General features: G+C 44.1%; 1 protein-coding gene across 1 annotated transcript in view; it reads right to left on the bottom strand.

Annotated features, from left to right (window-relative positions):
• ptprna (protein tyrosine phosphatase receptor type Na) overlaps window positions 1-23,062 on the bottom strand; it is a 27,153-nt gene extending 4,091 nt beyond the window's left edge. Inside the window, exons 1-20 of the mRNA XM_031299999.2 lie at window positions 22,743-23,062; window positions 18,901-18,951; window positions 15,012-15,122; window positions 14,324-14,435; window positions 13,977-14,124; window positions 13,454-13,655; window positions 13,075-13,227; window positions 12,758-12,883; window positions 12,341-12,375; window positions 11,989-12,254; window positions 11,737-11,823; window positions 11,431-11,510; window positions 11,212-11,276; window positions 2,724-2,933; window positions 1,942-2,208; window positions 1,681-1,828; window positions 1,480-1,553; window positions 840-917; window positions 460-579; window positions 1-103 (exon numbers count right to left, since the gene is read on the bottom strand). The exon at window positions 1-103 is cut by the window's left edge and continues 64 nt beyond it. Coding sequence (XP_031155859.1) covers window positions 1-103; window positions 460-579; window positions 840-917; window positions 1,480-1,553; window positions 1,681-1,828; window positions 1,942-2,208; window positions 2,724-2,933; window positions 11,212-11,276; window positions 11,431-11,510; window positions 11,737-11,823; window positions 11,989-12,254; window positions 12,341-12,375; window positions 12,758-12,883; window positions 13,075-13,227; window positions 13,454-13,655; window positions 13,977-14,124; window positions 14,324-14,435; window positions 15,012-15,122; window positions 18,901-18,951; window positions 22,743-22,818 — 2,512 coding nt within the window. The 5' untranslated portion in view covers window positions 22,819-23,062. The remainder of the gene's footprint in view (window positions 104-459; window positions 580-839; window positions 918-1,479; window positions 1,554-1,680; window positions 1,829-1,941; window positions 2,209-2,723; window positions 2,934-11,211; window positions 11,277-11,430; window positions 11,511-11,736; window positions 11,824-11,988; window positions 12,255-12,340; window positions 12,376-12,757; window positions 12,884-13,074; window positions 13,228-13,453; window positions 13,656-13,976; window positions 14,125-14,323; window positions 14,436-15,011; window positions 15,123-18,900; window positions 18,952-22,742) is intronic.
• Between the last annotated feature and the right edge of the window lie 939 nt (window positions 23,063-24,001).

Here is a 24,001-nt window from a genome sequence, read left to right as displayed (position 1 = left end):
GAAACTGCGTCAAGGTTCTGGTCTCCTGCGTCTGGAGGTTCTTCAGGTAGAAGCTACGCACCAGGAAGTCCTTACACCAGATGTGCTCTGACACCAGGTTCACCTGATAAACACAAAGACACAGAGAGGGAAAAAAGAGAGGGACGATGGCAGATACAAGAGAGGTATGGACAAGACGGTAAAAGAAAGTGAGTTGATGGATGCAACATTTCAACCCTGCAAAGTCTTCATCAGGCAAACATCCATGTGAACCTAAAGCAGTATTCTTGCTTAAATAAAAAACACATTTAACATAACCCTGCCACTCTTTTGTACAAATGTGTTTTGAACAAAAACTATTATGGGAACAGGTCTACTGCAGGGAAACTGTACTTACTACACTGAATGTCTGTTACTAGGAGAGCATTATAAAAAAAAATGTAAAATGAAAGGTTGTGAGTTATACGACAGGAAAATAACCTCATAGATGTGGTAGAGTGATGAGCCCTCGTCGGGCCAGTATCGCTCGCACTGTTTCTCTCCATCTTCCACCAGAGCTGTCATCATCACTATCACTGTGCAGCCATTCTCCCACACCATCTGCCGGTCAGAGAGAACACACACACACATACACACACACACACACACACACACACGCACACGCACACGCACACGCACACACATGGATGACACACATTAAAAATAAGTACAGTATGTGAGTAACAAAGCAGATTTCCTGCAGATGGACTGAATGGTCCAATGGCCTGCATTGTTTTAATTTGTCACTAAACAGCAAGTAAAGTAAATCCTCTTAATTGGGAGTAAGACAGAAAAAAGAACAGAAGGAAGATTGTATTGACCTGCCAGAAATCAGCGACAGTGTGAGGCAGTGGTCCCTGTGTGGCGATATAAGCTGGCTGGCGAGGGTCATGATCAACCTATGGGTTAAAAAAGGAAGAGAGCAGAGTTTCTCAGAGGTTTTTCCTGCTGAGGATTTTTAAAAAGATATGAGTTACAGCAATGGAGCAATTCAATCTCATACAGTAATATAGTTATTACTACGTAAGTCAGAAGCTTCAAAATCTTTTCTTTGGCCTCTTGGGCATGGATTTAATTTACAGATTAGATTTAAATCAGGTCTAAGTGGTCATATTATGATAGAGAGACAGCATGTAACTGTAAGACACATCCAAATATTTCAATATTCACAATTCACAGATTTTCTCTCTGTAAAAGAAGAAGAATTAATTAGTTTCTTGCTGAAGTCATATACAATGAAAATGTATTAGCAGCAATATATAGTAGTATATTCTTCATATATAGTTATTAAAAAAGTTATTAAATACATACCTAGGTCAAACTTGCATAAGACATGATAATAATTTATTTATATCCTCATATTGTATAAGCATTAAGGAGATAAATCACCATGTAACAAACCACTAATTATAAATATCATCACATACTGTAAATGCTTTAGATTATTTGAAGTATTCTTACAATGATGCTGGCGTTGATGTAGTCTTGTTTATTGGGGTTGACTTCAGTCTTCAGCTTCACCCGGGAGTGATCATCTGTAAAAGAAAACAAGATTGAGTCACTGAACGAATGACTCAGCAGGGTGATCAATGATTGATATAAACATGACACCAGCACAGATAAAGATAGGAAACAATCACAGTGACACATTGATGAACTAACAGGGGATGGATGCAGCGTGTCTGTTTTTGTCCATGTTGCTGGGGATTTGAGCCACAGCTACTGAACTGGGTTCAGCCTGGTATGAGCACAAAGCCTCCCACTCCCTCTGAAGACGGTCCTTATTACGCAGGTGATCCTCCATATAAGCCTGAAAGAGACATAACACGCACATAAAATGTAGGAGGTTAATATCGGCGAGGTAAAGGATGATTTTTTTGCTACATCAAAAAGTACATTTTCTCTCCTCTCTGATTAACTCACCAGTATCATGTGCCCAGTAGAGATGTCCATGTTAGACTGGGCTGGCTCTTCGCTCCAGGACGGGGTGGAGCTGTGGGTGGAGGACGGGCTGTGCTGGAGGCCATCGCTGAACTGGGAGGAAACGCTGCTGACGCGAGACGTGTCCGTACCCCTTCGACCGCCAGCACCCGGGCATATGGTGGACCCCGCCATGCCGCTGCTCACCCCGGCCACAAGGTCCTGGCGGGACAGGGAGGTTTTGGAAGCCATGTGCTGCCGACATAGCTCCTGAGTGGAAAGCAAGGAGAGGGAGCGGTAGAACAGGAAAACAAGGTAATTAATAAATAACAGGGCTGCAACTATGCATTATTATCAATACTGATTAACTGAATAATCAGTTACTGTATAGGCGAATGTACTAATTGTGAAAAATGATGACAAATGTGTTCAAAAGTCTTGGCTTTTTTTCCATTTACTGTTTAGTATTGATGATTATTTTCTGATGATTGAGCTAATCAACTGACATTATGATTATTTCATGTCATTAACATTCTAAGTCATTCTTCTGTCTGATTAAAAAGAAATTTCTTCATTACGACCTACTGTATATGCTCTGAATAACAAATGTAAATTCACAAATAGATTGCCCTTTCAAACATACATAATGGAGTTTCTTACACATTGTCACGACATTGACACTTATGTAAAAGTATGTATGTAGCAAACAAACAAACAAACAAAACTCCTGGGATTTTATACAAAATGGCCTTTCCTCAGTCCTGAATCTTCTTATGCTGCCCTACCTGGTAGTCAAAGTGTGTTTCTGCTCCTCCCTCTGGCCCCAGTCCAAGCTTGCCATTTGCCACTTGCTGAGAGTAGTGCCTGAGACAAGCTACGGCCATGGCCAACACCAGCACGCCTCCTACGACTGCCATGGAAACAAGGGTGATGACTGTGCCACTGGAGCCCTGGGAAACCCTGGTTACCTGAGGGAGGCCCCGTGCATCCGTCCTCTGGGGGGGAAAAAAACATCATAAGGAGCAGTGAGTTAATATGGGCAAGGGGGAAGGAACACAAAGAAAACATTATTATTCACATAAGTTCTATCTCCATTTGTCGACATCTCGCCTTTTGAGCTGCTAAGCTAAGCTACCCAGGGAATCTGCCCTCACCACTGGCATTTAAAGGTCACTCGTTTCATTTGAACAACACATTTTGTTCTATGTAACTGTATATGACCGCAAGGTGTGCTCAGCGAGAGGTTGATGTTGAGTTTTAAAGACAGAGGTCCGAGAAGTCAAGGTAGTATGAACCAGAAACCAATTAAAAAGACAGCAGTGTGTCATTCCACCTCTTCATCATCATCTTTTCTATCTTTTAAAACTATGTTGCCCAATTATATGCAGCAGCCCCTGAATCCAATTGGTGTATGTGTGTGTGTGTGTGTGTGTGTGTGTGTGTGTTATCCTGCTAGTCAGTCTAAAGGGAATTTCGTTATCGATCTCTATACACAAAGTTTGAGATGCAGGCAATGAGTCAGAGGCCTGGAATCATGCTGTTTGTTTGAACAGCAAATAATGAGGTTAATGACACCTCTGACTGTTGCCATAGCACCTGGGATCTGGGAGCCACAGTAGGGGGTGGGAGTGGGGGAGACTGAGCACCATGGCAACAAGTGACATGATGGTTGTTATGAGGTGAAGACTTGCTGATTTGCTCTGGCACACACAGACACGCACGTACACGCAGACGCACACACACAGGTAAACATATCCTCACAATATTACAGCACAGCAAGTGTAGTGGTGGATGTAAAACAAGCTCTATAACTGAGATGAATGTACTGCCTTTGTGCTGCGTCACAGTACAGTACAGCGCTTGTGCTCACCAAGTCATTTTTCTTACAAAAACTTGAGCTCATTTTCTTCCTCAACACCTTCGTTTGATGGTATTTAATGATATTCCGACTGAGCAATACCAAATATATCCTCTGCGTTTGCAAACACACCATATCTGAACCAGTCCTTAATCCTGTGCTTCATGTGTTAGGTGATTTGTACGGGTTTTCCCAAAACACTAACACACCTAGCTGTGTATCTGAACCATTTCACAAGCGACCATTTCAAAGTACCAGTGACACGGCTTGATGCAAATCCCTTAATATCCCTGGTTAACACACAGAATCAAGCCACTTAGTAACTACCAAAGACAGCCACAAATACATTAAGGTAGATCCATACAAAAAATACAGTAACGAGCTGGTGGTCTGCCAGAATCTAATTTAACACTAGCAAGTCTGATCATCTGTCAAGCGAGGGTCCATACATGAATAGATCTAAATGAAATGGTAAGGAATACAGAGGAGTGATTATATCTCTGTTGCCTTGACAACAGCTCCATATGTTACTACAGTTTTTTTCGATGGCTCAAGCAGTATTTTGAAAACAGGGACCGTTTTTTTTAAAACACTACACCCAATTAGCAGAACACCTCTGACCCTTTGCAAAATGAAACACTCTTGCAAAAACTATACACTCATTTATACAAAAATATATTTTGTTACCATATGAAACACACACCTTTCATATGACTTAATTCTGTTTGAACCAGTTACACACTGCTGTTGCTAACCTAAAACCCTTTTAGCAATTCTACTTCTTAGTGATTACTGTAGAGTACTGTAAATGAAGTACACAGAGAAAGTGCAAATATACAATAAATTCACCAAACTCTACACAAGACCAATGCTGCAGACTGAGGAAAATATAATGTATTTCTCTCTATATACCCAAATCAGTCAACATGTCAAAATGGAGAACGATAGTTACGTTATTGTAACTCCAGATTCTATGAGTATAGGCGTAGCCCTCTAAGCCACGCTATTGGGTTTATCCCTTCGCGCATGCGCAGTCGTGAAGATTTTCTTTCCCGCCCTAGCGTGCCGCTCGGGCTTCAACTACGTCCGCAAATACTGTATATAAACAGAGCGGACCTGTAGCTCTGCTCCCAACATAAGCTTTTTCTTCAGCTAATGTAACTGGAGCAGGTGGCCCGAATCTTAGAGGGCTACGCCTATACTCATAGAATCTGGAGTTACAATAACGTAACTATCGTTCTATTTCGTATAGGCTTCGCCCTCTAAGCCACGCTATTGGGTTAGGGCGAAGCTGATGTAGTCAATGCCACCTGCGACCCAGAGCCCACAGTGGAACATAGACTAAACTTTTTTTCCTTCTGTCTGTCTCTCATGCACTGACAGGGGACTGTATCAGATAATCCGTAACGGGGCCTGCCATGGTAATAATTTGGCCTAGCCGAGAGGGCAGGCGTGCATGATTGGTGAGGGTAGTACATGTTTGATAATTATGGGACGCCAGAGTCCCTCCCAGCCACCCAGAGTAAGGGGGGGGGGGGGACATAGCACATAGCACATATCATGATTGTAGGCGTGCATGGCAGTGAGAGAGGATATGTGATAGCGACAAATATATATATATATATATATATATATATATATATATATATATATATATATCCATCCATCCATCCATCTTCGTCCGCTTATCCGGTCTCGGGTCGCGGGGGTAGCAGCTCCAGCAGGGGACCCCAAACTTCCCTTTCCCGAGCCACATTAACCAGCTCCGACTGGGGGATCCCGAGGCGTTCCCAGGCCAGGTTAGAGATATAATCCCTCCACCTAGTCCTGGGTCTTCCCCGAGGCCTCCTCCCAGCTGGATGTGCCTGGAACACCTCCCTAGGGAGGCGCCCAGGGGGCATCCTTACCAGATGCCCGAACCACCTCAACTGGCTCCTTTCGACGCGAAGGAGCAGCGGCTCTACTCCGAGCTCCTCACGGATGACTGAGCTTCTCACCCTATCTCTAAGGGAGACACCAGCCACCCTCCTGAGGAAACCCATTTCGGCCGCTTGTACCCTATATATATATATATATATATATATATATATATATATACATATGGACATATATACATAGGCTACACATATATGTGGGACTCCGCTCTCCTCTCGGCACCCGGCCCACATACGACGGGGCATCATCCATCGTTGAGTGACGATAGGACCGAGTGAGTCAGAGAGGGCTCGGACATATCCCGCAAATAGAAACGGGTGAAAGGGCATGGGGATGTCCAAGAGGCCGCCGCGCAGATATCAGCTACTGACATGCCTCTGAACAGAGCTGTTGATGCCGATAGTGCCCTTGTAGAATGTGCCCGGATGCCCTGGGGGGGCTCTGCCCCCTCCGTGTTATAGGCCTGGGTGATAGCCTCACACAGCCAGTGAGACAGACGCTGTTTTGACAGGGCCGCTCCTTGGGAGTGTTCCCTATAGTGTACAAACAGCTGTTGTGTCCGCCTTATGTCCGCCGTGCGTAAAACGTACTGTGATAACGCACGTACCGGGCACAATCGGTGGGAAACCTCCTCCACGTCGTTGTAATGAGGCGGGGGGGAAAAACCCTGGAGGGAAAAAACCCTCGACCGAAAGGAATTTGTTAAAATTTTCGGTGTGAAAGAAGGGTAGGCTGTAGGGTGGCTGTGCTCCCGTCCCCTCTAATGAAGAGACAGGACGGTGAAACTGACAGCGCACATAAGTCGCTCACTCGCTTGGCTGACGTCAGGGCAAGGAGAAGCGCCGTTTTTAGGGACAGCAACCTGAGAGAGGCTTGTGCCAAGGGCTCGAAAGGAGGCTTCCCCAGAGCTCGAAGCACCAAGGCCAGATCCCATTGGGGAGTGAGAGAGCGCACGGCGGGTTTTTGTCGCCTGACCCCTTTCAAAAAATGCTTTACTAGGGGGTTCGCAAAAACCGTTCTCTCCATAGCCTTCGTGGCAGGATGAAATGGCCGCTGCGTAGGCTTTGACTGTGGATGGAGCCAGGTCGTTATCTACCAATGTTTGGAGATAAGTCAACACGAGAGGCAGGGGACACGATATGGGGTCTGATTCACTCACCGTGCACCAGCGCTGGAAAGCGGACCAACGCGCCGCGTAACACGCTGTTGTGGAGGGGGCTCTCGCGCTCTGAATAGTGCACACCACGGCAGGAGGCAAGCCTAACCTCTGCAAGCGTTCCCGCTCAGCAGCCAGCCCCACAGTCGCTGTGTTATCACTGGGGGGGGTGAGATATCGCGCCGTCCAGCTGTGACAGGGCGTCCTCGCGCCACGGCAATTGCCAGGGGGGACCCGTCAGCAGCTGGACCAGTGTCGGGGACCAGGATCCGCTCCGGCGCCACCAAGATGACCGACAGATTCTCCTCCTGGATGCGTTCCAGGAGACGAGGAATCAGAGGGACCGGGGGAAAAGCATATAGGAGGGTTCTGGGCCAGGGGTGGTGGGAGAAAACCACAGAGCGCACTGTGTGTTTTCTCGTGAGGCGAACAGATCCACCTCCGCTTTCCCGAACCTGCTCCGCAGCTTCTGAACAATAGTGGGATTCAAATTCCACTCGTTGCGAGAGGGCCCTCCCCTTGACATTAGGTCTGCCGCCCGGTTTAGTATCCCGGGGATGTAGACAGCCTTGAGGGACAGCAGGTGACTGTGTGCCCACAGCAGAAGGCTCCTGGCTATTTCCAATAGCCGGGCCGAACGTACGCCGCCCTGGCGATTTATGACAACGACAACATGTCTCCCTGCATGTACGACAACATGTCTCCCTGCTACCACCGGGGCTTCAAAACCCCGGTGTTTCAAAACCTTCAGCACCGTGGTCAGCTCCAGGCAATATATGTGTGGGAGAGGGGTGGCCATTCTCCTCCCACCACCTGTGATTCGCACATTCCCCCCCCAGCCAGTGAGGGACGCGTCCGTGTACACTGTCATGTATGACGTCACCTTGCCCAGGGGAACCCCAGCTGACAAGGTCCGGGGGTTCCCCCAATATGACAGGTCCGACTGTAGGGAAGGAGGAATGATCAGCATTCGCCACTTGTGACGTATGGGGGACGCTGACGGAGGAACCACCTCTGGATTTTTCTCATGTGGAGAAGCCCCAGGGGGACCACCATGTAGCCCGCGGACATCATGCCCAGAAGACGCATGACGGACAGCGCTGACACCTTTGCGCGTGGCGTGGTGCGCAACAGGAGAGAGAGCAGCGCGTCTTGCCTTGGTGTTGACAGCCTGCCTCTCATAACAATCGAGTTTAGCACTACGCCCAGATAAACTATCGATTGTGTGGGAACCAATGAGCTTTTCTGCCAGTTTATGGCAAAACCCAGTGTCTGCAGGTGCTGCAGAACTGCCACAGTGTGCAGCGCCTCCATGCACTTAGAAAAAGTGCGTGGTGCCAGTGAGTAACCGAACGGTAGTCGGTTGTACTGAAAATGGACCCCTTGGAAAAGAAGCGCAGGAATCTCCTGTGTCTGGGAATGATTTGGATGTGAAAGTATGCGTCTTTCAGATCCACAGATGTAAACCATTCTTGGTGGCGCACACATTCCAACACATGTCTGATGGTCAGCATGTGGAATGGGCGCTCCATGACAGTAGCTCCCCTAGCTCTGTCATGGCATCTGGCTCTGCCTGGGATGACACGGTTGTCTCCAATACGCCCGCGAAGCGAGGCGGGGGGGGAGGCGAGCTGAAGTGTATAACCCCGTGTTATCAGCTTTGACATCCATGAGTCCATGTGTGTCAGCCTGATCCATGCTGCGCCGTGCTCTGAGAGCAGGCGTGCACATGTCTGTTTGTTTACGGACATGGTCAGCAAGGAGCGCAGAGCCCATTCCACCGCTGGGCGAGACGTGAGATTGTGACGCCCAGCACATGGAGGGCTCTGTCGAAAGGGCCGGTCACCGCCGTGAGAGGCGGGAGCGGTCACCGGGTCATTGTCTTCCTCGTCCCGCTGGCATGGCCGGGGGGAGAGGGATGACTGAGCGGCACCGTTCATAGTGAATGAGCGTTCGCTCCCGCTGTCTGCATAGTGAGAGAGCGGTAGAGCTCCGCGTGCAGCGGTGGGCTGGTGTGCGCTTGTGTGGGGAACGACTGTCATGTTGTCAGCGCACTGTTCAATGGGAACAGGGGCTGCTTGGCTGAGGGGAAACTGCTCTTTAGATGGGTGGGGGTAGCCCTTAAAAGGGCCGTTGTGTTTCCATCTCTCAACTGTATGTGGACAGACGTTTCCCGCGCCCCGACGCCGCTGTTCGTTGGGTGGCTCGGGGGTGGGTTAGACCAGGTGGGGGCCGCCTTCATGGTCCTCCGGCTCCGAGAGGCCTGCCGGTCATGTGGAGCCGGCAGTTGCTGCGGAGGGGGGCCGGGCGGAGGAGCGGAGCTCGAAGCCTGGGAGAACGCAGCCGCAGCAGAGGCTGTGGCGCGCTTCCTTTCATGCTGTGGAGGAGCCGCCTTCCAAGAGCCGAGCATTCCTGAGCACATACCTGAACCATGGGGCGAAGGAGGCGTAGGCTTCCGGTGGCCGAAAAAAAGTGGCCTTCGGAAGCAGGATGGACGCCAGACTCTGCTCCAGAGGGGGGACCGAAGGGAAGCCCGCTTCTGTGTCGCCTTGATCCCGGGTAAATGGGGCGTAGCGAAAGACGGGAGCCTTCAGTTTCCCGGGCTGGGAGAGCGCCTCTTCCACAAACGGCCGAAGCTCCGTGAAGCGCGGCCAGAGTTGGGCCCGTGAGGAGGGCGGCTCCTGAGCGTAAACATCCCCGCTCAAGAGCTGGGCTGGAAGCTCAGCCGGGAGCGCTATGCCTCTCTGGTCTGCCGCCTTTTGATGATCTCCGGCAGATCCAAAAGAGAGGGTGGAGCCGCCTGAGGCAGAGGGGAAGACCGCCGGAGCGGTGCCCTTGGCCATTCCGGAGATGGGGAGAGCCGCAATGGGAGGGCATCGATTCCTGTTTCGAGGTCCAGATCTCCCAGGGGGAGGAGGGACAGCCGGTGACGGAGGCGTTATCCAAGAGAATCGAGCCATCCGACTCGTGCGTGTCGATAAAGCCTTCCTCCGGCGGATCCAGGGTGTTGACGGATTGCCGTCTGTCTGCCCAGCTGCCATCTCCTTCCCCGCTAGCCTGACACTCCAGAAAAGCTTCCGCCCACCGATAAGCTCTTTAGATGGCAGGCGGATGCAGAACTGGCAGGAGGCGTCGGTGGTGAGAGCCTGACCCTCCAGAAGGCTTCCGCCCGCCGGTTAAGCTCTTTAGATGGCAGACGGATGCAGAACTGGCAAGAGGCGTAAGCGGCGCCAAGGCAGGTCTCACAGCGGAGATGGAGGTCCGGCGGCAGATTGCAGCCAGTCCGGCAGGTGGGGCAGAGGTGAACACCGCTGGAAGTCGAGCTTGTCTTCATACTGCTAGCTTGAAGAAAAAGTGGGAGCAGAGCTACGGGTCCGCTCTGTTTATATACAGTATTTGCGGACGTAGTTGAAGCCCGAGCGGCACGCTAGGGCGGGAAAGAAAATCTTCACGACTGAGCATGCGCGAAGGGATAAACCCAATAGCGTGGCTTAGAGGGCGAAGCCTATACGAAATAGAATCACAACTAAACATGTCCCAGTTTTCATGCTACTACAGTAGTGTGCATAACACTGTTAGCTCAGCAAACAACAGACACACATAAAATAGTGTATCCAGTACAGGTTAACAGGTTTACAGTAGTGATGGCTGTGTTTCACAGATTGGCTCATAGGTGTGGTCATTTGACAGTCAGTGCTTTGGAATTGCAAGGAAGTGACATCATGATATGCTTCTGTGTCTAATGTATACAAGTGTGTTTAGTGTTTTGCGAATCACTGTGTGTATTGTTTTGCAAAAAGTGTGAGACTGACATTGTGCTTACAGTGGTGCACATCTGGGCCAACGTTTTGCTCCTTTTTTTTTTTTTAACCTTTATTTATCCAGGTAAGTCGATTGAGAACAATTTCTCATTTGCAACGACGACCTGCCACATTCACACAGTTACACATTCATACCTGGAAGCTGCCCAGTACAACCACAGTCTGATCTGCTGGCCACTGAGCAGCTCCACTGGAGTGGTTGGAGGTTAAGGGCCTTGCTCAAGGGCACCTCAGTGGTGGTAATGAGGGAGGGACAAGCACTGCTCTTTCACTTTCCCCACTCAGATTTTATCCTGCTGGTCTGGGGATTGAACCTCCTGGTTCCAAGCTCGCTTCCTTAACCCCTAGGCCACCACTGCCCCCTTAAGTGTAAGGTTTTGATAATTGTGTAATACTTTTGATTTCAGTGTGTAAGCAATTGGCAAAAACTGTAATAGGAGAGGTTACAAAGGGAATTTTCTTTAGAGGCTAAGTGAGTTTCTGTGTATGTGTGTATCAAGTACCTCTCCCACTCCCGCCTGTACAATCTTCAGGCCTGTCTCAGACTCCAGGAAGTTCTTTTCAGATACTGTTGGGGTGAAAAAAACATGTTTGATTAAATGGTATTTGAGGAAGAAACTGTGAGAGCGACAGTACAAGTTGCCCACGTACTTTTCACTTCATGCTTGTGTGTATGTGTAGGTAGGTAGGTGTTATTGTGTCTATGTGTTTTTGAGCCTCACCAGCTTTAGCAGCCACCTCTTCAGCCGTCATGTTGTGTTCATTCTGGCGGATACGGAATGTCAGCGCAGGGCCCACCACACTGGCAACACAAAACCACAGGGACACACGTTAGATGCTTCAAAACTGTAAAGGTGATTCTTAATGTTTAGAGTAAAAACCTAAAATGTACAACTCTCTCTCTCTCTCACACACACACACACATATACACACACACACACACACACACACACACACACACACGTACACACACACACACACACACACACACACACACACACACACACACACACACACGGTGGTGTTACCTGATTTTGATGAAGCTGCTTGTTGTCAGGTGTATCTTATCAGCCAGTAGCTCCAACAGCTTCACTCCATCATACAAACTCAGAGGACTACGAATGAAAAACATAATTATCCTCCTTGTAAACATCATGTTTGATAAATGCTATATTTGCTGCTCTATACTAGCGAGTAATATGACATGTAGTGACTTCATGTTTAAGTAGTTTATTTATAATAAACAGAAAGCTGAAAGCTGATTTTGATGGAGTGCTGACCTCTGGTTGGTGTAAATGTACCCATACTCCTCCTTGGCTCCTGTACCCTCAACCAGTGGCAGCCCCTGCTTCTTCAAACTTTGTCCAGTTTCAGCAGGAGCGGCCTGCGGAGGCTGGGAGGCAGAAGGAGGGAGACTGGCGCTCTTGGCTGGAGGTGTAGTTGGCACTGAGGTGGAGGGGGGGCCAGGAGGAGCATCAGGGGGACCGGGAACAGGGACAGGCTTCTCCGGCTTATGGGACACACTGTCTGTTTTTAACAGCTGCATCTAAGGGGGAATGATAAAAGACCTGTCAGTTATAAAGGTGTATGATTGCTCCTTGTGAACACTGCTGACAATGAATGCTGACATACCTCCTTGAGGGCAATAAGGTCTTTCTCAGTAGGATCTGTGTTAGGACAGACAAACTGATGTTTTTAAACAAATACTATAATACAACACAATTCTATTTTAGCATTGTCTGTTTTCCATTTACGCAAGAGTCAGCCAGCAAGATGTTGTATTTTTCTTGGGATATTTGCTTTACTGGCAGAAAATGGATGATAGAATAAAATCATAAGGTATAAAAGTCATATTAAAAGGTAGTAGGCTGCAGATTTTTAACTTATAATCCTTCATATATGTATATATATATATATATATATATATATATATATATATAAATGAAATGTAAATGTAATACTGTAGCTTTATAATTCCACCTTTATGTGTAAAAGAAAGGACAGAAGACTCAGTATTTCTATTTAGTTTAGAAATTACTGAAAGACTACCTGTTTTGTCTTGGGCCCGCATCAGCTGCAGAATAAGGGCTAGCTTGTAGAGCTGCTCTTGACTGAGCTCTCTGGGGTCAACTCCGTACCTCTGCAGGACTCCTGACATCCTCTGGAGCAGGCCATCTAACACAATAGAGCAAAGTCAGCATTAACTTGTCCAATTTAGAAATTGGATGGATGTACTGTATATGCACACAGTGTAAGTATGCCTATTGCTTAAATCTGTTGAAGCATTTCTTTAAATGTGTTGTGAAGAAATTATGTAATACATCATGTAAATTAAGTTTGAATCAAGTTAAGTTCCTTTTCCGCACCATTGTTTCCAGACAGAGTGCTGATGTCCTGAGGAACGTTTTTATTTTGCAGCGTTTGCTGTCTGCCAGCAGTACCAAGTCTCTCCTCTAGGGTGTAGTCTTCCACATAGTCCACTGGTATCTCCAGTTCCAGGTCCTCATAATAAGGCAGACCTGCTCATAGCATAGCATAGCATAGCATAGCATAGCATAGCATAGCATAGCATAGTATAGCATATGATGTTAAAGAGAATTGTTTAGTCATAAGGTTTCTAAATGCTTAAAAAAAGCCTCTACATGGCAGTATTCTTTTGACCAGACAACAATTAAGTTTAATGTTTCCATCTGTCATGCTTGTTTATTGTGTGTTTTATTTAGGAAAATAACAAATCTTGTTTACCTGCAGGAGCCATGGCAGCGGCCCCTCGGTGGCGATAAGAGGGCTGCGCAGACGCCAGGTACAGAGACAAGGCTTCCTGTAGCAGCTGCCTGTCTCGCTCTCGCTCTCGCTCTCTTTGATTGGCCTGGGACCTTGAAGAAGGGCGGGCATAACCGACTCCTGCTCCAATGAGTGATCTCTCTACATCATCTTGATATCTATGCTGGAATTAGGAGAGATATTACGCTGATTTAGTACTGTCAGGATGTGTGTGTGATATCTAAGGTTTAATATGTCAAATTCATTATATTTATTCGTGTTTCTGCGTTTTCTGATGTATTTACCATCTAGGATGATATACAATGGGTTTAATTCTAGATTGTGATGTCCTATTGTTTTATGAGTTGGGATTTCATTTGTGTTTGTCTGTTTTAACCACACTTATGCCTGGGACTAGTTTTGTAGTTTCACACACACACACACACACACACACACACACACACACACACACACCTGCCTTTGGATGCTAATGATGTGTATGTACCTGGTGGTATGCGTATGGGTCCATTGAGGCTGTCTGCATGTGTAGTGGGGACTGAGGAGGCTCGACAATCATGTAGTCCACATAGTTGCCACCAGAAGGTGTGGACCCCGACTTAGGGCTGTGATGGTGGGGGATGTTCTGTTTGGACCTGGCAACCCAGAGAGAAACAAAGAGAGGATTAGGACGGCACAGGGGTTGAGAGGAGGAAAGGATAAGGGAATAGGTCCAGAGGGAAATAAATAGACTGAGAGTGAAATGAATAGATGTCTCTGACGTCCTTTGACTTATTTATTTTGTGTAATATGTACATTCATCAATAAATATCACTGTAACTGGAGAATACTCACGAATGAGAGGAGGCGGAAGAGGAGTTTGGCTTAGAGGGGTGGGTAGTATGCGGAACTCTCTTCAGCTCCTTTGATAAGATATACTGAGTGATGTCATTTTGCCAGGAAAGACCTGCACACGCACACGCACACGCACGCACACACACACACACACACACACACACACACACACACACACACACACACACACACACACAAAGCAATTAAAGAGTGCTAAGTTCTTGTATAGTGAATGGATTTCTGCCTGTACATTTTACTGCACTGTACTTACTGTACATGTAGTTAGTGCTAGCATGCTAACATGGTACACACATGTTAGCATGCTGACGTTAGCATTTAGCTTACAGAACAGCTGTGTCTATGTACAACCTCACAGAGCTGCTAGCATGGCTATAGACTCAGTCTTGTTTTAAAAATATTTTATTTTGCATTGACTTTCTTTCCTTTGAATTAGACTGACACGTGACAGAAGGCTGAAATTTATATTCTATGTACAATAATGCAGATAGAACACAGAATGTAATTCATGTAAAAATGGTTAAAATTATCCCCGAAAGAGACACACCACACACCAACTATATTGTTTAAACCTTTGACTATACAGTTACTTAGAAGCAATGGGGTATTCACTCTAACATTTTTTGCTTTTTTAAATAATGCTATTGATGATTTTTATGTGTCATTTCACCTTGCAGCATGAGCTGTTTGAGGACTTCCTGCATTCTCTTCAGAACAGGCACTGACACCTGGTACTGGACCAGATCCTGCTTCGAGCTACGACACTGACCGAACAGTCCATCTGGAATAAACACACACGCACACCCACACACACACACACACACACACACACACACACACACACACACACGCACATACAACATATACAACATATTTTTAACCCTTATTTTACCAGTAGTCACTTGAGCTTTCTTTTTAAAGTGACTTCTGGCCTAAAATCCAGTACAGTTTACAGACAATAAGGAGGAAAAGCACATGTGTAAATAATAATAATATTACTGATGGCTGAATACCATTTACTAAGTGCTTCAGTTTCAGGGTTCAGGTATTGTGCATGCAAGCACATGGGGACACACTTACTTACTTGAATAAAACAAAGTAACACCTGATACCTATGAATGCCTATTGAAAATACAGTCTCTGATAATGTAACAACTCATTTATTGAAGTTTTTATTTTCTGTGATTTTTAGCTAAAGCTGTTCACATTTTAACCACCAATATCTCACGGAGCTGTCCTTGAGGTATGGTACATTCCTTTGTAATAATACCCCTAATTCTTATGTAGCACACCTACCTGACCGCACTTCCACACAGCACACTAGCCCACAGCAGTGAGTCATAGCCTTGAAGTACAGCCCACACACTTATACTGCTTGTCACTGCCCCTGTTAGTCCGGTGCTTTAGAAAATTTCCTTTGAAATAGTTGCTAACCTGCAGGCAGCCTCATGGCAACAGAAATGATCAATCATCATTTGCTCAGTATTGTTTTTAGTGAATTGTTCTTATGTCATGATCACAAATTAATCTATATTTTAAACATCTGCAGTACATGAACAGATGTACCAATTCTGTGCATTATGTCAGCCTAAGCAATTTACTTTTTTTTACATAAGCCACAATGAAAATTGGCTGGAACCAGGGAATCAGGCGTACTGGAAAACCCCTGACCTACTTAGTGTCCTGCTTCAGCATCAGATAGAAAAGATTCAGGAGGAGAAGCCGTCCACCACAAAGTGTAAGTTACGTAAACAAGTGACTTAGATATTGAGAATCTTAAATGTCCTACTTTATTTAGAGATATCAATATTGATGTCACATCAGTGGCATAAGGCCTGAATCTATCTCTGAAATCTCAGTGAATAAAAATGAAGATATTTCTGAAGAAAAAGATAGTCAGACTGTGATGTGACGGGAATAAATGTTATCTGGGGCACGGATGAGTCATCACAGTCTTTCACTGCACTGACTAAATCTCACACAACCCAACCTGCCACTGTAAAACAGTGAATTGTTATACTGAAAAGATTAATGAGGATTAATGAGTTTATGTAGTTTATATATTGTTATAGGAAGCAGTACATATTATGTTTTGCTACTCAATGTTTTGAAGAGTAAATAGACTGACATGTTTTTAATTAAAATCTGTTTTACAAATTCTGTCTTGTAGGTGGGTGGGTATACAATCAGGTAAATGCCTTATCCTTGTGTTAGTGTTAACCAAGTTGATCCTTAGTCTGAGAAGATTTACAGAATATTGACTAGAGATACAGATACAAACTTGTGCATCTTCCCCCACAATTTTTAATCCCAGTCAGTGAAACCTTTAATCAAATTACAAATAGTTGATGTCGATGATGTGCTGTGACATAGGCTATTGTATCCTGGCAATGCATTGCACTGATAGAGTGGCAGTACAGTAGCTGTTATTCTGGTGGTGAACTGGCTGATGACCGGCTGAAAGAAGAGGAACATGAGGAGGAAGACTGGAAGATGAATGGAGAGAAGACAGAAAACTGCATGGTTTGATTGGATTGGGACTGTTTCTGGAGCTTGGGTTATTTCTGTAAATATCACTTTTGTGCAGGGAACATACCGTAGTAATTATCTTAGGATTTTAGAGGATATCTGTTACATGTATAAGAAATGCAATGTTTGGCTCAAATTAGATGATTAAAAAAAAAAAAATGCTAATATGCAAATATTTATTGGTAAATGAATTGTGATGACAAGCATTTGTGCTATATTCTACAGTAGGTGAAAGTTGTGTAAGCCTGAGGAAGAAAAGTGTGTGTAGTCACAGTAAAGTCAATTAGCCAAGCCAATCAAACTAGAGACATAAACACTGTGTGGAGCACCGCACTAAAATGTGCATGTGCTACAATGGCCTATTACGACAGAATCCACCAAACCTTCCCTAGTTGGCTAGCTGGATTCCTGTTGTACATTGACCTGGTATCCCCTAAGTAAGCACCTCAAGGAGCAGCTAGTTGACATGGTCAGGGTGCTACACTTGTGCACACAGAACTCAGGTCACAATGTATGACCTTAATCTGTTTAACACAGGCCTCACACTCCAACATACTCTACAGGCTTACAGGGCCTGCAATAACAACATTAATTTGACGTTGGTCCATGTATAAATGACCTTACACAGCACCACAAACAGGCCAACAACACCTCCACCACTGACTGTCTTTGAGAGCTGTGAAAACAGTGGAAAGACCCCTGTGTCTAATACTCCACACTCCACTACTTCTGCCAAATGTATCAAAAATAGTGTGACAGTAACAACCTGAAAAACGCTTAATCTGACTGGCATATAGCCAAGTCTATAAGGGCCAGCCACACATCCTGTAAAAGACACAAATAAACAACTGCTGAGAGCACCTAAAAGATGATATGCATTCCACATAGCACACCGAGACACACAGAACACAAGTCATCTTCCCGCTGCCTCCTGTACCGGCTCAGTCTCTATATTGATCAACACAGAGAGATGAAATTGATATTGATACTCCCATTCAACTCCTGGTACGTCAGCAAACAAGCCTGCTTCAAAAACGTTGGAGTAATAAAGCGGTCGGATAAATACCTCTAATGTATGTTAAATTTGCCTGTGAAAAGATAAACCAAAAGAAATAACTGCCACATATTTTCAATGCAGCATGTCTGCATTTTCTGTGAGATGGTCCAATTTACTAAATATTCCATTTAATATGAAGATTTTTGATGCCTTGAACGTAGGTCTTAGAGACATCATTCATGGCAAGTAAAATCATTAACATAATCATTAATGTTACTCATGCAGTCACACCTCTTCAACCTCCTAATCTAAACGCAACACAGCAGCTGCTTAAGTCACTAGGAGGAGACCTGTATGTATCTATCGAGACTGTGGAGGTTTCAAAAGAATTATTATTATATATTATTATATATATTAATTAGTATGTTTGTGTCTAACAAACATTGTTGGCAGCTTATTTGGAGGCTCCCATGTTCTATCCACAGACGCACAGATGTGCATAAATACAGCCTCTGCGCCTGAGTCTGCTCCTCAGCTGCAAGTACGCTGATCCATTCTGTATTCTGTCCAATGGCTGTTCGTGTGCGTAAGTGCAATTTCCACAGAGAAGTGCGTAAGTGTGCGTCAGTGACTCATCGCTCTATTGCCACAACAACTGTGGGGGTGTCGACCTCACAGTGAAGTCAGTGTTGCTATGGAGACAGTAGAGTGGGGGAGGGGCCAGCTGAAATGAAGATAAGGACAGGGAGAGGGGCAGGTGGTGGAGAGAGATAGACACATTGGGCTGAGAGAGGAAAGAGCCTTGACTTGTGTTTGTAAATTGTCACTCAGTCTTTGTGTTAGCGTGCTTCCAGTTGCATACAGTGTGTGTGTGTGTGTGTGTGTGTCCAGCTGCAAGGTTAATGATTTGATATGCTGTAAAGGTACAGAAAGGATTAATAAAGTATACTGCCTTAAAAGTTCAAGAGAGATATTGTTTGATTGTGTGTGTGTGTGTGTGTGTGTGTGTGTGTGTGTGTGTGCGTGTACTCACCATTTGAGCAGAACTGATCCCCTGTGCACAGTTTTCTCTCAAACAAGCAACCTGAGGTAGAAATACAAAGAGATGGCTAACAGGTACTCAGAGTACAACAATCTTTCACAGTAATTTCCATGGCAACGACTGCTTTAACTCACATTTAGAGGGTTGAAATGAGAACGCAGTTTAGTGAGCTTAACCCTGGTTTACTCTATATAATCACTTCAAATGTACTACTGGACAGTGGTTGGTAAAACACACCATGTCTTCCATATTTTAATGTTCCCATTGTCAATGCCAACCCACACTGCACTTATCATTTATAAGACCTTTATATAATTGCACAAGTACATTTTAAAAGCTCCCTCAATCCTCAGGTGGTGTCATTCATTAGCATAAAAACTTGTAACTTCTAAAAAAGAAAAAGGATCTTATTTTCACTTGGACAGTTTTGCTACTGCATAGACATCATCAAAATGTGTTACAGGTTGGACAGGCTACAGTGCTTCTACAGATATCTTTGATAAGCATGGCGGAAGCTAAAACGTTGACCTAAATTTAGTGGTTGTGAAATACTGATCCGTTAAAGGGACAAGATTATTTTGGAGCTACAATGTTATGCTGATTTGTTAACTGGTTTGTAATTGAACAGTGTTGTCACTAGTATTGTAGTTGGTAATTCCTTTGCATTTCATTTTTAGCTGTTCCACCACTTCTTTTTTTAGGGTGGTGAGTAAGACCTTGGAGGGTAGTGTGGGAAGGAGCAGCTGGCTGATGATAGATAGGAACGTAACACAGCAGAATATGCATGGATTGTTCTGTCTGTCTTTCTCTTTCACGTCACAGCTCACTTTTTGCTACTACTCTAGGATCACGTTTTGTCTCTGTTTGCATGTACAAGACAAAAACAAGTGAATAAATGGTATGGAATATGTGTGTATATGAGGAAATGAGAGATGTATTATTCCAAATGAAATGCAAACTATGGCAGATGAGTAGCTGGTTGGCAGAATGGATATGAATTGAATGTTTACCTGAACATAAACTTGGATAGAGAAGATTGAAAACTATTTCCTCAACCTTTCAATGAAATGACGCAGAACCTAACAGTGGCTTCAGTGACTCACCCTTAGAGTCTTTTAAGAAAAAAACACACACACACCCACACACACACACACACACACACACACACACACACACACACACACACACAGTGCAAGTGAGCATATTGTATTTCTGTGATGTCTTCTCAAATTTTTAACTTCGAAACTTGAGGCTATATTTTAATAACTAATGAGGGCGGTAATCACTTTTCTGGAATTTCGCTTCACTCGGAATTATTTGGATCAAATCTTACTTTCAATCTTCCACACACATTTGATGACTTCTTACTGTAAAAACAACAATAGAGTGTCTAGGTGCCGTTTTGCAAAACAACATGCAAAACCCATTTTCTTAGAGACCTGGGCTCTACAGTCTGTGGAATGTTAAGTGTGCAGGGGAAATAATGAGGTATCTGAGTAATTGTAACACACAGGGGCTTGCAGAGGGACTGACATACACATTACCACAATGTTGACAAGACAATAATGTACGTAAATGCCAATGTTAGTCATCTAACACGGATTGGTTGTCCAGGAAAGGACATCTGGTAGTGTTAAGCCAACAAGCAACATGAATGTAAATCCAAGAAACAAATGACAAAAATACTTCCTTGTTTTACTGTTTATTTTATAGGGCTGGAAACTTATTTCTATTCCATCCATTTTAATTTCCTGTACGCTTTGGTTTGGTACTACTGTAAATGCAACTTTGATGAAGACGTTAACATTACAAGCATCCTCGAAAGGCCAACAGTCGGGCAGGCAGCAACAGCAAAAAACAATAATTATTTTTTTTGTAAGAACAATTTTTTTAATTTCAAATGGGAAAAAATGTGCACCATAGCATGGTAAAATGTAGCACAATGGGTTCAATGAATCTCATAAGTTTGGTGAGCAATTTTAGCAGAAACTTGACCTATTATATGTGTTTGTCATAGCAACAGGACATCCACCCTCAAGCTCTAACATAAACATCATACTACGTGTGTGAGGATGGACAGTCGGACTTATGGATGGATGGCTAATCAAATGAACAGATGGACTGGTGTGTGAAAGAACAGAGATGGAAGCAATGAGGCGTTAATGGATGAATGGACAAAGGGAAGCAACAGTGGTTGCTGGTTTCTCTCCATGGTGCTGAAATCTCAGGCACTTGCAGAATGGCTTCCCATTGAGCTGTCCATTATTCATTGTAAGGTTTTTTTTTTAAATGCAATTGTAATTTCTTATAGCTTTTTATTTTTTTATTTGTAATAGCAAGCAGCACATAATCACGCACAGAATCACCAGTATTGTTATTTTTATGCATGTATCCAACATTTTATGTTCAATTTTGCTTGTTTTGATAGATGTTTTGTAAATGTTCGGTGTTCAAAACTAAGTTTCAACAATATGACAATACAGCAGACCGAGTTCGAGGGGTATTAAAAATATTTTATTGACAGTCCATCAAACTTTAACATCCCTTGCTATCACAATGAGCTGCTTTAGATGCCTAAAATAAAGCGTACTCAATTGTTTCTAATCTGTTTAATGCATCACATTTTGATGATTGCGCTTAAATGATAAAACTGAAGTAAAAAGAAGAGAGAGAATAACATTTGCCCTTTTTCAATCTGTCTGAATTACTCATTAAATTCACTCCACACTTCACAAATCAGATACGTGTCAGATGGACGGCTATTTTATGTTTGTCAGCAAAAACAGCAATAAATCATATCTTTGGGTGGAAGTCTAAAAGGTGGGGGGGGGGGGGGGGGATAACAATTCACTTGTTGCATCATTGCATCAATCACAAATTATGCTGGTTTATTGCATCCTTCTACAAAAAGGAAAAACAATGAAATCACTCTAACTTTAGCAATTAACAATATAAAATAGTCAAGCTGAAACTACTACTGCTGCCACTGTCAATACTATTAAAACAGTCACGACTGCTAATGTCACAGACATTTTTATTGCTGAGAGTGAAATTTGACACTGACACTTTTCAGGCATCAGTAAACACATTTTTAAGAAACAATTTCACTTAACATGTTTTCTTTATTCATTTTTTTTCATTTATTTTTCAATAGAGAATATGCAACCTACAATATATCTCTGATCAAAAGCAGTCTTTTCTGTCTTCAGTGTATGGTATCATATAAAATGTAGTGGTGCATAACTTTTTGTCTCTTTTTTATGGTTAACACATAAAAACTATCATGTACTGTATGTTAGCCTGGCCATTATTCATGTATCCCCAACAACTGAATTTTGTGGCTTTCCTTCCTTCTCAATAGAAAGGACTACAAATGATAACATAATGCCAATAACAGCATTAGGAGTGTTGGTCGGTGGCATGACATGGATCCTAATTGTCCTAAATGATCCCAGGCTCTACCAGAAAATAAAAAAAACACTCACTATAGACCCAGGTTTTCTCTTCCCTATCACAGTTTAATCTCATTATCTACATTTAGTACCCACCCACCCTCTCTATGACAAATCATTTACAGTTTATTTTGGAAGAATGGCACTTAAATATAGAGATCTCTAAATGTAGTCTCTGTTGGAATATTACAGGACCATGATAGCGATGTCACAGAGGATAAAGTATCCTACAGTCAGATGAGATCACCGTGAAGTCATTAGCTTTACTTAGACACACCATGTAGCCTACCTGTGGGAATATTACTGGAATATGACCGTGGTTCTCTGATAAGGACCGTGCCATCATCAGTATAATCACCATCACTTCCATTATCATCTTACCGTATTTATCTGAGATTCCCGGTTGGCACAGCACGGTTAAAAGGAGCAAAGCTCGCCATGGCTTAAGGTGTTGCATGGTCCTCTGAAGTCTCCCAGCAGCGGAGGAGATGCAGAGAGAAAAGATGCGAAGTCCCTTTGGTCCCAGTTATTTTTATTTACTATTTTTTTAAATCCCCATCTTTTTTCAAACGAGCTGCAGCCAGTGTCGACAGCTCACATTGCACCCCAAGAGCCCATGTGACGGAAAAATATAAATGAATAGCTGAAAAAAAAAAACTAATTCCTCACAGTGAAGGCGGGGCGTGGGGATGGGGAGGAGGATGTGAACACGCGACGTAGTATCGACTCGCCAATGAACGACTGCGGAAATAGCGTAGCTACAATCTGTAGAAGCAGGGAGCTCTCAGAGGGATTCAACCTGCAGCCGCTGTACGTCATCACGGCTAGCGATACGTTTTATTTCCACCTATTCACAGACGTCATGCATTCATTAATCACAAAGGTACGCGTGCACACACAACGTGGGAAATGCATTATACGGCTTGTGCACAGGACAGGTAGCCTACATATCCTAGTCTCACATCTTAAGCTGATGTTTAAACTTAGACGCTGGTTTTAAGCTAACTTGGTGTTTATTTGGTGATGAAACAAAAATGTGCTACACAGTGTAACATTTTTGTCTTTCCCCCCAATCCGATTAATGGAAGGAAGGATGAGAACAAGAGTTATATCTCATAGAACTATGCCTAAAGGCCCTACATATGCAGAGTAGTCTCTTCAGTTCACCTCAGCCCAAGTAAAGTAAGACCACAGTGAGTGCACCAAGATCCAATATGTGGAAACTAAACTGACATTAGCCTACCAGTGTTATGGCATTCCCAGTGTCCTGACAATTGTGATAACTTGGGTGTTCAAAAAATACTTTATTTATCATAGATCATAGATAGATATTTGACTCTCAAGCTAGCATTTTAGAAATGACCAAACTTAATGTACCATTCTTTTATTATTTATCTTATTTATCTAATATGCCTTCCTGATTGGAACTGCACTGAATATGGCAGAGAGCCATAGTGGTGTCACAGCAGTTCATGTTGTCTAGTTGGCCTCTTGCTCCCTCTTGTGTCTATCAAAACACAAACAGAAATCCTACTGCACTACCATGCTGTATAACACCATGCTGTATAACACTCAATAATAAATGGAAATGTCTACTTACATGAGTGTTTTGCTGATAAAGCCATATGACTGAAACAAGT

This window comes from Sander lucioperca, chromosome 8, assembly GCF_008315115.2.
Source record: "Sander lucioperca isolate FBNREF2018 chromosome 8, SLUC_FBN_1.2, whole genome shotgun sequence".
Lineage (NCBI taxonomy): Eukaryota > Metazoa > Chordata > Actinopteri > Perciformes > Percidae > Sander > Sander lucioperca.
This window is presented reverse-complemented; position numbering and strand designations above follow the sequence as displayed.